At 35.9% G+C, this 14,862-nt stretch overlaps 1 protein-coding gene across 2 annotated transcripts in view; it reads right to left on the bottom strand.

Moving 5' to 3' along the window:
• AMMECR1 (Alport syndrome, mental retardation, midface hypoplasia and elliptocytosis chromosomal region gene 1) overlaps window positions 1–14,862 on the bottom strand; it is a 114,803-nt gene that overhangs the window by 60,244 nt on the left and 39,697 nt on the right. Inside the window, exon 2 of one of the 2 annotated variants that reach the window (XM_008062811.1) lies at window positions 383–493. The exons of the other annotated variant lie outside the window; for it this stretch is intronic. Within the exon in view, the coding sequence (XP_008061002.1) occupies window positions 383–493 (111 nt within the window). The remainder of the gene's footprint in view (window positions 1–382; window positions 494–14,862) is intronic. 2 annotated transcript variants of the gene reach the window in all.

Raw genomic sequence — 14,862 nt, 5'->3', positions numbered from 1 at the left:
TAAGATGAAAGAGACGTCAACTAAAAAGCTTAATAGAAAAGAGACAATGACTGTTATTGTAGAAATAATATATTTTGGAACTCATGGACATTTGATCATTGATTTTCAAATTATACAAATAAACTGGCCATTGGAAGAAAAAAGTACTCCAAAACATCTATGGAAGAATACATGTAATCACAGTATTTTATATTATGATATTATATATCAATGACATTTTACCAGAGATAAGGTAAATGGTCAAGGAGAAGGAAAAAACTGACATGAAAGGAATCAAGAATGTTAACAATTCAGTAAAAGAAAAGGAGTTAAAGTATCAAGTTCAAGTTTCATAAGTGTTTTTTTTAATTTAAAAACAGAAGTAACAAAAATTGGTCTTCACCTGGTAAGTGTGTACTCCCTGAGTCCTGAATGCAAATTCATGGCAGAAAAAGTACCTATGCATCCACGTAATCTTTTGTCTCGACCAATCTTCCATGTTACAAACAGTGGGCTGTAATGGAAGATAAAAACAGGGTAAATCAATCAATTCAATTCAAGCAAGTATTTCTTTAGTATTGACTATGTGCTAGGTTAGGTGTTTAAAATAAAAAGAGCAAAAGACAGGTCCTCTAGGGGCACAGAGTCTAGTCTAATAGGATTGCACTTAGCAAAAATCATACTACATTATATTAGGCACCTCAATAAATGTTTCAGACACATTTATGCTAATCCTCATCAACAACTCTAGGAGGCTGATACTAATATTCCTATTTACAGATGAGGCAGTCCCACAGTTGATACATAATAAAGGAGACAATCTTGACTATGTACCTTTAACATCATGGCTGACTACCCAATTCCTTATTTAAACCTCGCTACTGATTCATAAATCTAATTTAGAAAATCCGGGGAGGGGGAATCAACAATTTTTATAAATACTTTCTGAAAATATAGGGGTGAGGTGCTGTGAAAGGTGCTATGAGAGATACAAGGATATCTAAAATGCAACCATTGCTCTCTAGGAGCCAGTACAATAGTCAGGCATGTTCACAGCTAACTAATACAAAGCAAAAAGAAATAGGTTCTATAGACCACATCCAAAATACCGTAAGTTAAGTTACTGGGATAGAAGAAAATTTCATCAAGCTTGACAATCTTTAGCTTGACCAAAAAAAAAAAAAAATGAGTAAGGTTCAGAGAGGTAAAGGGCAACAGCAAACATTAACAAAATAATACTCTGAAACCAGAAAATTTATTTTTAGCTTTATAAAAAGTATTATTTATAAATACAATCTCTCAGGCATCAAAAAGCAAAGCATCAATTAAAATAAAATGGCATCAAGAATAATGTGGTTTTAGATGAAGTTTAGTATAGTAGATGTTTGGGTTCTGCAGCAAACCACTGACGGCAATTAATGGTTAAGTCTAAAAACAATTATGTTCTAATTAGGAGCAACTGTATATGTCAGTTTTTATGAAATAATTTGCTCATTTTAGAACATTTTGTAAAAAGATAAATATCCTACAGTTGGGGATGGTCTGTGTTAATATGAGTATTCACACTAATACTGGCATAATACATTTCTGCTTCCTAAAAATTTAAGTTTTAGGGGGACATGCCATATGTCATTTTTCTTCTAATATATTGGAGAGTTGGAGAACATTTCTTCTTTAAAATATTCTCTAGTGAATTTTCAGAAGTTGAATGAAAAGATATCTCATTTAAGCACTTCAGTCACCTACCTCAGATGTTTAAATCATGCTGAGTTCTGACAGACATGATGGCAGATATATTCCCAAATAAATAATGTATACAAAGCAGGAAGCAATACTAAGAGTTACCTTCTTTCGAGAGTCAGATGTCCAGTGGCATTCGAAAAGATGACTACATTATAAGGCCAAGTTACTCTAAATATCAGTATTCAAGTGAGGGATGACCTACACTAAAGATACTAAAATAAAAAGCCAAAGGTAAAGGCCAAGATTTCTGCTTTCTATAGCATATGCACTAAACATCTTACAGCTTCGTACTAGGTTCTAAAGCTCAATGTGGAAATTTTTCTTTAATTGCTCTTGACTAACAGTTGATCAAGAAGATAAGAATTAGATAAGGTTACTTTCTTTCCAATTCTTTCATCACTCATACAAATACTACTCTATCTTAAAATTTGTTCCTTATCTTTAAAGATGAATTTCACCTCTTCATTTTTCACTAACTTGGTAGATTCAATGTCAGCTACCAATGTTATGGACAGTAAGATATCTATCAATCCTCTCCCATAATAATGCCTACACAAAGTATCTATGTAAGATAGGTCTTTTGGCAGCTTCAGAATGAAGTTAATCACAATGTAAATATATAATAACAAGTTGTTAAAATACCATGATGGCTTCTGCGTAACAAGGAACAGAACTACACTGTATAATCGCTTCCTTAATGACTTGAGTGAGAATCCTACAAGTGTGAGTTAATTCATTTTCTATCAAAAACATTAGAACTGAAAGTCATTTAAAAGTACTTTATAAGCCGGGCTCGGCGGCTCAGCCTGTAATCCCGCGCCTTTGGGAGGCTGAGGTGAGTGGATTGCCTGAGCCCGCGGGTTCGAGACCTGCCTGGGCAACTTGGCGAGACCTCATCTCTACAATAAATCAAAAAATCAGCTGGGCGTGGTAGCGCATGCCTGTAATTCCGGCTACTCAGAAGGCTGAGGCGGAAGGATCGTCGGAGCCCAGCAGGTCGAGGCTGTGGTGGCCAGGAGCGGCCGCTGCATTCCAGTCTGGGCGACCGAGTGAGACTCCAACTCAAAAAAAATAAAATAAAATAAATAAAAGTATTTTATAGCCAAGTGTGGCGACTCACACCTGTTAATTCTAGCACTCTGGTAGGCCAATGTGGAAGGACTGCTTGAGCCCAAGAGTTTGAGGCCAGCCTGGGAAACATAGCGAGATCTCATCTCTACAAAAAAAAAAAAAAAAATTTTTTAAATAAGCCGGGTGTGGTGGCACATGCCTGCAGTCCCAGCTATTCGGGAGGCTGAGGTGGAAGGATCACCTGAGCCGAGGAGGTCGAAGTTGTGGTGAGTCATGATCATGCCACTGCACTCCAGCCTGGGCAACAGAGTGAGACCCTGACTCAAAAAAAAAAAAAAAAAGTACTTTATCTTCAACTATCTTATTTATCCCCCTAAAATATATACATACATCATTCCTACTATAATATAACCCAATCTGCTCAAGTAAACACTCAAAATTTAAAGGATAAATAGAAAAAGAACACAAACTAAACACTACACTATGAAATATGTTGGAGGGTATTCAAACGCATGGTGGGAGAAATTATATATAGTTTCTTATAATGTGCTATCACTGATGAGGGAATGCATTTTGCAAGGCATCCTGGGGAGGAAAGGCACTGCACAGTAAGCAAGGGCATGGAGATGTAAAGGTGTACAGCACACTGGGGGAACGGGAAGTAGTCTGACAGTCTTGATAACTTGCTATGGTCTCTTTCAGATTTAACATTATTTGAATTTGAGGTACTGTTGAGTATGTGTTCTCAAGAGCCCTCATAAGAGGTAGAGCAGATGCACAACCATCTATATTCTCCCTGTTCCTTACCTGCCCCAGGCAACATCCACTTTGGGGGTTGGGATTGCGGGGAAGTATCTGTGTCAAAGATGGGAGGGAGTGCTACTCGACAACCCCATTGTGTTTAGGACAGATGCCTGAAGATGGAAGAAATCAAACTTTTAGTAGACAGAATAAAACTATTCCTTAAAAATATGGGATTCTAATTTCTCATTTACAAATGCTTGTCGAACGTCTTTTATAAAGAATACGTATATGGAATTTAAAACAACCAAAATACCGAAAAGAAACATTTAATGGAAAAATTCCCAGGAAGTTAAGCATTTTAAAGTAGACTGAAACATAATAAACATCACTAAGCACAAGATTGCATCTTGTGTGATAACCACTTTGTACAGGGCAACAAGTACAGGAACATTCAATACGTATTATCTAAAAATAGAAACAAAATATTTTCTCCACCCAACACGTAGAGGGAAGAAATAGGCAATTTCACTCTTAAATGTGCTATTAAAACATGTATGAGTTCCCCAAAGAACACAAAGACATTAGCATAATCAGAGACAGATTAAAGTAGAAAAAGGGTTTTGCACCTGTTGAGAGGAGCTGCTCAATGACAAGGAAACACGAAAAACAGTGCATAGTAATACAAAGATTGAATGTTTTGGGGAAATGCTATTACCATATGGTTTGAGGCCACCTACATACATTGAAAAAATACTACAAACTAGAAGGGGGTTCAAAATAAGATGAAATATTAATGAAAATGTTTGTCTGAGGGCAACCAGACTTAGCTTCTTAGGAAATTTTCCTACTTCTGAACATTTTGTACCACTATGTACTGAGAAACCTTTGGAGGAAAGTAAACTATACTTTTCCAAGTCTGTTAAACAGGAACAGGAAATAACCACCTAATCTAGATGAATCCTCCCTGCCACCTGGCAACCAATCCTGTCAGGTCAACAGTGACTCTCACAGTTATGTAGTTGTATGGAATCCACAAAAGTACAAAAAGCAGTGTAAATCTGAACAGGATACTTCCCATCTACTGATATGAGCCAGAACAAAACAGAAATATATTTGTGGGAGTGGGGTACAATTAGATAATACAATAAAAAAGGTATATTTACTTAATATTTTACCTTAAATCCTATCTCTCCTGCCATACCAAAGCAAAAACAGAGAATTTTAAAAAATAGCCTTAGACCATTGCAAGCCTCTACTCTGGCAATTGGCTCTGCTTTAGAATTATATTCTTTAGAATGAGATTTACAGGTGAAAACATTAACAAGATAATATCAATCCCTACCAATTTCATAATAATTAACTGTTATGGGTACTCACCATGGTTATTTATATTGGAGGGAGATATGGGAAAAACAGAGAAACCCTCTAGCTTGGTTTTTTCTTCTGCCATCAAATAATGCTTGCTTCTCAACTGTACTCAGGTTCCTCAGCAACTTAGCTCAGAAATCCAACTATATTACTCATAATATCCAACTAAACTCAATATCATGATTCCCCAGGATCTAGAAGCTTAGAGAAAAACAGAAACGGCGGTAGTTTTTTTCCACCACCAGGTTAAAATCTTTTACTTCCTATTTCAACAAAAAACTGTATATATTTCATTACCAAATCATATAAACTACAGATTCGATTCATAAAAATGCACCTTGTATGGTTAAGTCATGTAATAGTATGGGCTGCCATAACAAAATACCATAGACTGTGTGGCTTAAACAACAGAAATTTATTTTCTCACTGTTACAGAAGCTGGAAAGTTCAAGATTAAGGTGCCAGCAGGGTTCATTTCCTGGTAAAAACTCTCTTCCTAGCTGGTATACAGCCACTTTGTCCTTAAAAAGCCTTTCCTCTGAGACTGCAGGGAGAGAGCGCGTGAGCTCTCCAGTGCCTCTTATAAGGACACTAATCCTGTTGAATCAGGGCCCCATCTTTATGACTTAATTTAACCTTAATTACTTCATTATAGCCCCCATCTCCAAATACAGTCACATTGGGGGTTAGGGTTTGAATTTACAAATGGAGGGAGAGTGGGACATAATTCAGTCTATAACAAATTCTTAATAGAAACTGTAGTATATAAAGTTTATATAACAATATATCTAAGGTCACTAACTGAAAGAGCCTTTAGGAGATGATCCATTTCCTTTTCATTTTACAGATGAAATACAAAACAAGATCAAGCCGATTAAGTGCAGTCACCAAACTAGTTAGTGTTAAAACTTGGCAAGTTCTCCAAATTTTCTTACTACCAATTTAATATGTTTTTCCCCACTACAGGAAACAAAACAAAACAAAAAAAACTATGAGTAGCAAACCTAGATGTCTTCTAAAGGACTAGAGAATAGGAAAATCCTATAACTACTTCATAGTACCACACAGGTGAACATAAACACATATCATCTCCTCCTCCTCCTCCTCCCCCCTCCTCCTTTCCCCTCTTCTCTCCCTCCTCCCTGTCCTCCTACACACACCTCCCTGCTCCACAGGGAAGAGAGAAAGATTGGCTGAGAAGATTTCAGGACAAACTGGAAATGCTAGATCAACCTCAAAACACTAGCCCCAATTTACAAGTCTACACTATTCCCATTAGCAAAATCCACCATTTTATCTTTGATGGCATCCCAACACCCTTTCTGACCCCCTCTCAGCCTTCTCACTTCATTTTTCCTGTTGTATTATCTATAAATTTCCTCCAAAGCAAAATTTCTATTTACAACTATTCAGCTAGGCATTGATTATCTGATTAAGCAATTCTTATTATGGAATGAATGAGGCTTAACTCTACCAGATAATTTGACATTCAAATTGACAGGAAACGAGAGAAATGAGAGAGGGCTAATCTTTGAGGCAGGGTTGAGAAGGTAAGTTTCAGATGCATTTTAAACTTTCTCATTCATTTTTTTTACTGCAGATAAAGAAAATAAACTAAATCACCACTGTAGTCATATATCACACTCTCTCCTCCAAACTTTGTAAAAGCCTGTCTCCATGGAGCTCAGGAAAATATGGAAACACTGCTTAGATAGAATAGATTAGTACAGAAGGCCACAAACATCTGAAAACAGGAATTAGAAATTATTACTTTTCTTTGCCTGATGCTCTCAGAAATTCTTTCATAACACCATTATATTCTTTTTCCCATTTCCGTAATTCTAATTTAACTGGCAAATACCAGAGAAAGGGAGTCACACCAAAGTCTAACAGACAACTGGGAAGGTTGAAATTTTGGGGCTTGGGGGTAATCAAGGGTAATCACCACTGACATACAACCAGCCAAATCTCAAGCATACTTTAAGGGATTAGCTTGATTCTGTCAATTTTTGAACTAAAAGAACCATTTCTTCCAAGCAACAATTTTCACCAAACTTAAAAAAACTTCCATCCCAGACCTGATATGCTGTGATAGTCTTTTTGTTTTTTAGAGTCCTAAATTAGATGAGAAAGACTACCTTGATTCGAAAAAATACAATTTTGGCACATATTTTCTTAGTTTATACTACAGTGAGTATTGAATTTAATATATAACATATGTTTTTGTTTTTTTTTTGTCTTGGAGTCTCACTCTGTCGCTCAGACTGGAGTGCAGTGGCCGCTCCCGGCCACCGCAGCCTCAACCTGCTGGGCTCCAGCGATCCTTCCGCCTCAGCCTTCCGAGTAGCTGGAATTACAGGCATGCGCTATCATGCCCAGCTAATTTTTTGATTTATTGTAGAGATGAGGTCTCCCTGCCCAGGCGGGTCTCGAACCCGCGGGCTCAGGCAATCCACTCACCTCAGCCTCCCAAGGTGCGGGATTAGAGGCTGAGCCACTGAGCCCAGCTATATGATAACATCTTAAGGATGAAATCTTTGTTTGGGTATTTTCTGATAACAGAAACATATCATAAATCTTTATCACTGGAAAATCTAACTTATAAATTTTAAATGACATTTTATTATAGATTTCAAAAATGAAATAATTTCTACTTGGAATTCCTACTCTGAAGCCATTGTTCAAAGAACTTTAAGGTTTAAAACTTAGCCTTTGAAAAAATCAATTATTTTGATACCAAATAGATTGGGCAAGAAAAAAAAAACTTGTATTGAAGTCTTAAGATTCTTAAACTCAATGTAAGCAAAACTAAGAAAAACAGAACTAGGTCCAGAAATTTTGTAATGAATACTAATTGATATAGTTGACTCATTTTTATGTCATTAAGAGCTTTTATGGAACTTAGTTTTGATGCTTCCATGTGACTGTGAATGATGGATGGTCAGGGAATTCATAACACTTTAAACAAAACAAAAATAACTGTTTTGTTTGTTTGGTTTTGCTTTTTGTACCTATATATTACCACCCCTAGCTAATAACCTTTTACCGTCTTGTCTTTCCCACAGAGCCCATTCAATTAGCAGAAATAGAGTAGATGGGAAATAAATATGCTGACTGACAAACACTAATGTGAAAATAGCTGGAAAAGTATCCAGTTTCTTTATTCTAGGTTTTTATCTTTTTCCTACTCCAAAGAGATCTCTGATGCCAGCTTAATAAGTAAGATCTGCAGTAAAACTGTGATGTATGTGTTTTTCTTTTCTTTTCTTTTTTTTTTTTTTGAGTTGGAGTCTCACTCTGTCGCCCAGACTGGAGTGCAGTGGCATACTCCCGGTCACCACAGCCTTGACATGCTGGGCTCTGGTGATCCTTCCACCTCAGCCTTCCAAGTAGCCGGAACTACAGGTTCGTGCTACCACGCCCGGCTAATTTTTGATGTATTGTAGAGAGGCGGTCTTGCCAAGTTGGCCTGGTGGGTCCCGAACCCACGGGCTCAGGCAATCCACCTGCCTTGGCCTCCCAAAATGCTAGGATAACAGGCTGAGCCACTGAACCCGGCCATATGTGTTTTCTGGATTTAGAAAAGTAACTATTTTGAGTTTAAGGTCCTTGTATTGGATTACTTGTTCCCATGAAAGAAAGGAGCTGGACAGACAGCTTTATAGCAAGCAGGAATTCAGCAGCACTTCTCATTTGGGGGGGTGGGAGAAGAAAGGCAAGATCTAGGGACAAAGCAGTCAACAACTGAGACCATATTTTGTATCAGGGCTGCATATGTTGCCTTTGCTTTTTTCCCTACCCCTCTTCTTTTGCCTCCCAGAAAACAGTTCAACCTCTTATGAACCTCTTCTATAAATCATCCAAGAGATCAAGGTTTTCTTAGATGGAATTGACACCCCTACCTCCAAAGTGCTTCTTTTTAAAAACCAACTTCACCAAAATATAATTTATATATAGTAAAACATCCATTTAAAGTATAAAATTCAGTGAATTTTGGCAGATATGTAAATACATGTAACCTAAATCACAATCAAGGTATAAAATGTTTCCATCACTCCAAAGGGTTCCCTCATACCACTCTGCAATCAATCTCCTGCCCCACAGTCCTGGACCTGGGCAAACACTTTCTAGTGCTTTCTATCATTATAGCTTTGCCATTTCTAAAATTTCATATCAATGGAACCATCCACTATAGTCTCTTGTGCCAGTTTTCTTTCATTTATCATAATGCTTTTGATATTCATTCATGTTGTTTGGTGTTTTTATTGCTGAGTATTATTTCACTGAATGGTATGTCACAATTTTTTATCCACTGAACTGTTGACTGTTAGGATTGCTTCCAGTTTGGGGCTGTGACAATATTTGTGGTTAAGGTTTTTGTTTTTGTTTTGTTTTAAACAGCTTTATTGAGTATAATTGATATAAACAGAACTGTTCATATTTGATATAGACAATTTGATGAGTTTAGATATAAGTACACAACAGTGGTACCATCATCACAATCAAGGTAACAGACATACCCAACACCTGTAAAAAGTTGTATCTCTCTTTGTGTCCCTTTATTTTTGGTTTGTTTGATGGTAAGAACATTTAACATGAGATCTACCCTTTTAACACATTTTTTGACATGTACAATACCATATTGTTAACTGTAGGCACTATGTTGTCTAGAAAATATTCATCTAGCAGAACTGAAACTTTATAATCATTGAACATATCCCCATTCTTCCTCCTCCAACCTTCTGGTAACCATTATTGTATTCTCTGCTTCTATTAGTTTGACTATTATAGATGTCTCATATAAATGGAATCATGCAATATTTGTCCTTCAGTGACTGACTTATTTCACTTAGCATAATGTTCCCTGGGTTCATTCAGAGTTTGCAAATACCAGAATTTCCTTCTTTTTAGGGCTAAACAATATTTCACTGTATGCATATACCAAATTTTCTCTATTCTTTTGTCTACTGATGAACACTTGGGTTGTTTTTGTATCTTCTTGGCTATGGTAATGTTGCAATGAACATGGGATTGGAGACATTGCCTCAAGATCCTGATTTCAGTTATTGTGACTATATACCCCAAAGAGAGATTACTGGATCACATGGTAGTTTTATTTTGATTTTTTTAGGAACCTCCATACTGTTTTCCATAGCTGATGTACCACTTTACATTCCCACCAACAGTGTACAAGGGTTTCAATTTCTCTAGTCTCATAGATTTGAGTTGGGAAGAATTCTATCCTCTATTTTCTAAGAGTTTGGTTTATTTAATCTTTAAATATTTGATATTTTATCATTGAATTCATTAAAGGCTGGAGTTTTGATTGTGGGATGCCTTTTAATTACATACTTCTTTAATAGATATAAGGATATTCAAATTTTCTAGCTTTTTAAGTCAATTCTGATAAATTGTCTTTCAAATAATTTTTCCATTTCATCTAAGTTGCAAAATTTATCAGTACAAAGTCATTCAGAATATTCCCTTATTACTATTTTAATGTCTGTAGGATCTGTTTATCTATTATTTCATTCTATTATTGGTAATTTGTGTAAATTTGCATCTTTTTCTCTTTATCAGTCTAGCTATTGGTTTATCAATTATATTGATCTTTTCAAATGAGAGCTGGCTTTTGTTTTTATTGTTTTTTTTTCTCTTTTTTGTTTTTTATTTTCCTGATTTCTACTCTTATTTCTTTTATTTAATTGGGGTTTAATTTGTTCTTCTTTTTCTAGCTTAAGGCAGAAGTCTATTGGTTTTAGATCATCTTTCTTTTAAAAGCTAGACATTTCTCTCTAAGCACTGTATTAGTTAAATTTTAATAAGTTGTAGTTTCATTATCATTCAGTTCAAAATACTTTTCTGATTTTCCTTATGATTTCTTTTTTGACCTATGATTTATTTAGAGGTATGTTATGTAGTTTCCCAATATTTGCTAATTTTCCAGATATCTTTTTGGTTGATTTTTAATTTAATTCCACTGTGGTCAGAGAACAAACTTTATGTGACTTCAATTTTTCTAAATATATTGATGGCTTAATTTATAGCCCGGAATATGGTCTATCTTAGTGAATATACCTTGTGAATTTGAAGGAAAAAAAAAATATATATATATATACTCTGGTAGTGTTAGGTTTATAAGTGTCCATTAGGTTCAGTTGGTTGACAGTGTTGGTCAGGTTTTCTATTTCCTCACTGATTTTTGTCTACTTGTATAAATTTCTGAGTTAAGAGTGTTGAAATATTCAACTCTAATTGTGGTTTTGTTTATGTATCCTTTCAGATGTATCTGGGTTTTCTTTTTTCTTTCATGTATTTTGAGGTTCTATAGGAACATACACATTTAGTATTGTTTTCTTGATGAATTGTCTACTTTATCATAAAATAGCCCTCCTTATTCCTGGCAATACTGCTTGTCCTGAAATCCAATTCATCTCCTATAACATAGTCACTCCAGCTTTCTATAATTTGTGTTTGTATATCTTTTTCTGTCTTTTTACTTTTAACAATATGTCTTTATCCTTAAAATGGGTTTCGTACATACAGTATATATTGTTGGGTCTTGAATTTTTATGCACCCTTTTAATTGGACTGGTCTGTCTACTTTAATGTAACTGTTGACATGGTTGTGTTTAAATCTATTATCATTCTATTTCATATTTGTTTTCTATTATTTCCTATCTGTTCTCTACTACTCTTCTCCTGCTTTTCAGATTAAATGAGTATACTTTGTATTTCATTTTATTACCACTATTAGCTTACTGTGATTGCTCTAGGTTGTATAAGATGCATTTTTAACTTATTGCAATCTACTTTCAAGTAACATCATATCACATAATATGTAAGGGCCTTAACAGTAGACTTTCATTTTATCCCTCCTATCCCTTGAGTCTACTATCATATCTTTTACTTCTATATATCTTATCAACCCCATGATTATTAATTTTCATTTAAGTAATCACTTAAATTTTAAAGAAATTTTAAAAATGAGGAAAGCAGTCTTTTATATTTACCCTTTTTTTTGAGTTGTAGTCTCACTCCGTCACCTAGGCTGGAGTGCAGTGGCACACTCACGGTCACCCCCAGCGTTGACCTGCTGGGCTCTGGCAATCCTTCTGCCTCAGACTTCCAAGTAGCCGGAACTACAGGCATGCGCTATTATGTCTGGCTAATTTTTTATTTATTGTAGAGTCGAGGTCTGCCAAGTTGCCCAGGCTGGTCTTGAACCCACAGGTTCAGGCAATCCATTTGCCTCGGCCTCCCAAAGTGCTGGGGTTACAGGCTGAACCACTGAGCCTGGCCTGTTTACCCTACTTTTACCACACTTATCTGACACTCTTCATCACTTTGAAGAGATCCAAATTTACATCTGGCATCCTTTTCTTTCAGCCTGAATAGCTTCCTTTAACATTTCTTGTACTTCAGGTCTGTTGGTGATAATTCTTTTCATTTTTGTCTGAAAAAAATATATTTCACCTTCGTTACTTTTTGGCTTCATGTTTTGAAATAATTTTTATTGGATATAGAATTTTAGATTGGCAGTATTTTTTTTTCTTTCAGCACTTTAAAGATGTAATTCCATTGTCTTCTGGCTTCCGTTGTTTCTAGTGGGAAATATACAGTTCTTTGCTCCTCTGTATATAACCTGTCTTTTGTTTCTGGTTGCTTTTAAAATGCTCTACTACTAGTTTTCAAAAAATTTGATTATAATTGTTTTAGTGTGGTGTTCTTTGTAGTTTTCTTGTTTGGGGTTCATTGAGCTTCTTGGATCTATGGGTTTATGCTTTTCATGATATTTGGGAAGATTTCTTGCCATCACTCCTTCAACTATTTTTTCCTCCTATTCTTTTCTCTCTTTTTCTTATGGGACTCCAATTACATGTATGTCAGTCTGCTGGATATTATCTAACAGTTCTTTGAAGTCTTTTCCCTTCAGTTTTTTCTATTGTTTCAAACAGGATAATTTATATTGTTATGTATTCAAATGCATTGATCTTCTGCTGTGTCTAATTTGCTATTATCTCATCCAATGAATTTTTCATTTTAGATAGCATACTTTTCAGCTCCAGGAGTTCCATTTGGATCTTTATATATCTTCCATTTCTTTACTCACTATATTCATGTTTTTCTTTCAATCCTTCAACATATTTTCATAGCTATTTTAATGTCTTTGTCTGTTAGTTCTATAACCATCACTTCTGGTTCTGCTTCTATTACTGACTTCCTCCTGGTTATAGGTCACATTTTAGTGCTTCTTGAAATGTCTAATAATTTTTTATATGCAAGGTATTATAATCATTATATTGCTGAGTGTTTGGGTTTTGCTGCCCTCCTTCAAAAAGTGTTGACGTTTGTTTTGTCATGCAGTTAAATTACTTTTCATGGTGTGGTTTCAAGTTTTGTGAGTTAGAGTTTAAAGTAGCTTTTACTATAGGGATAAACGACTAACATGACACCTCTTACTACAGGAACTCAAATGTCTCTCAGCCCTGTATGAGCTCTGGTAAGTTTCCAGCTTATAGCTCCTGAGCATTTGTTATTTGCCCATCTCATGGTATTTCCCTTGACTCATGCACTGGTTGATATTCAACCAAAGATAACGGGACCATCTATGCAGAATTCTGGAGCTATTCCTCTGAGGAGCCCCCTTTTCTCTAGTGAGTCTCCATAAATTCCTGCCACCTAGGCCTCCCTGAGTTCCTATCTCTGTCTCATCAATTCAGAGAGTTTGTAGGCTCTGCTTGGGTTCCCTCTTACAATGCTGTAGTCTAGAAGCTGACTGCAAGCAAAACGCCAGGGTGACTGGAGAGCTTACTTTGTTACCTTTTTCTCAAAGATCACAGTTCTGAGTTGCCTGTTGCCCAATGTCTAAAAGCAGTTGTTTCATGTATTTTACCTATCTAGTTGTTTATAAAGAATTTGAAGTGGAAAGGAGCAAGTCCTGTGCCAGTATGGACAGAAGTAGAAATCTCAAAGCCTTTTAACCCTAAGTCACATCAAGGCTTAAACTCTGTGGTAGGTTTCACATATGAAATGTGGAACAACCTACCACAAATAATTAAAGCAGAAAAATGGCTCAGGAAGTAAAATGGACAGATCTCTTCAGCATTGATAGGTGGTGAACTCTTAGAATAGTATGAACTGAGTCAATCAGTTTCAGGGGAAATGCACTACTCAGAATCCAAAGGCTAGAGATGCTACTCTTTAAAAATTTCATATCAAGAACTCAAAAGTCCAAAGTAATGAAATTTTAAAAAAAGCAAAGCAGTCAGGTAGAAACTGAACTTGACAAACATGACAGTTACTAGTCACACTGATATTTCCCTCTTCAGGCCCACACCAAAAATAGCTCACTCCTTTTTCTCTCCTACTTTAAAAAAAAGTAAATGCAATCTGAATAATCTTATTTACAACACCTAAAAAATATTGAGGAAGTTATTAATAATCATGAATTATGTCTGATGTATGTGTTTTGTTATTGCTATTTTTAAAGGGATATTTTTCAACTATGATGATTTAAACAATCTTATGGCACAGATAGTTACCTCACTACTATCCTAGTGAACTGGCTGAATTGACTGGGCTTGGTGGCTCAGCCTGTAATCCCAGCACTTTGGGAGACTGAGGCGAGTGGATTGCTTGAGCCTGCAGGTTCGAGACCAGCCCAGGCAACTTGGCATGACCTTGTCTCTCCAATAAATCAAAAACTAGCTGGGTGTGGTAGCATGTGCCTGTAGTTCTGGCTACTTGGAAGGCTGAGGCAGAAGGATCACTGGAGCCCAGCAGGTCGACACTGGGGTGGGCCATGAGTGTGCCACTGCATTCCAGCTTGGGCAACAGAGTGAGACTCCAACTAAAAAAATAAAATAAACAAATAAATAGATAAAAAGAAAGGAAAAGAAAACACTGAATTCATCATAGTCCTACTGATACCAATTTTGCAATAACAATGTCATA

The sequence above is a fragment of the Carlito syrichta genome, unplaced genomic scaffold (assembly GCF_000164805.1).
Source record: "Carlito syrichta isolate Samal-C Ts95f unplaced genomic scaffold, Tarsius_syrichta-2.0.1 Scaffold305844, whole genome shotgun sequence".
Lineage (NCBI taxonomy): Eukaryota > Metazoa > Chordata > Mammalia > Primates > Tarsiidae > Carlito > Carlito syrichta.
Note: the sequence above shows the minus strand (reverse complement) of the source record. Positions and strands in the feature narration are given on the sequence as shown.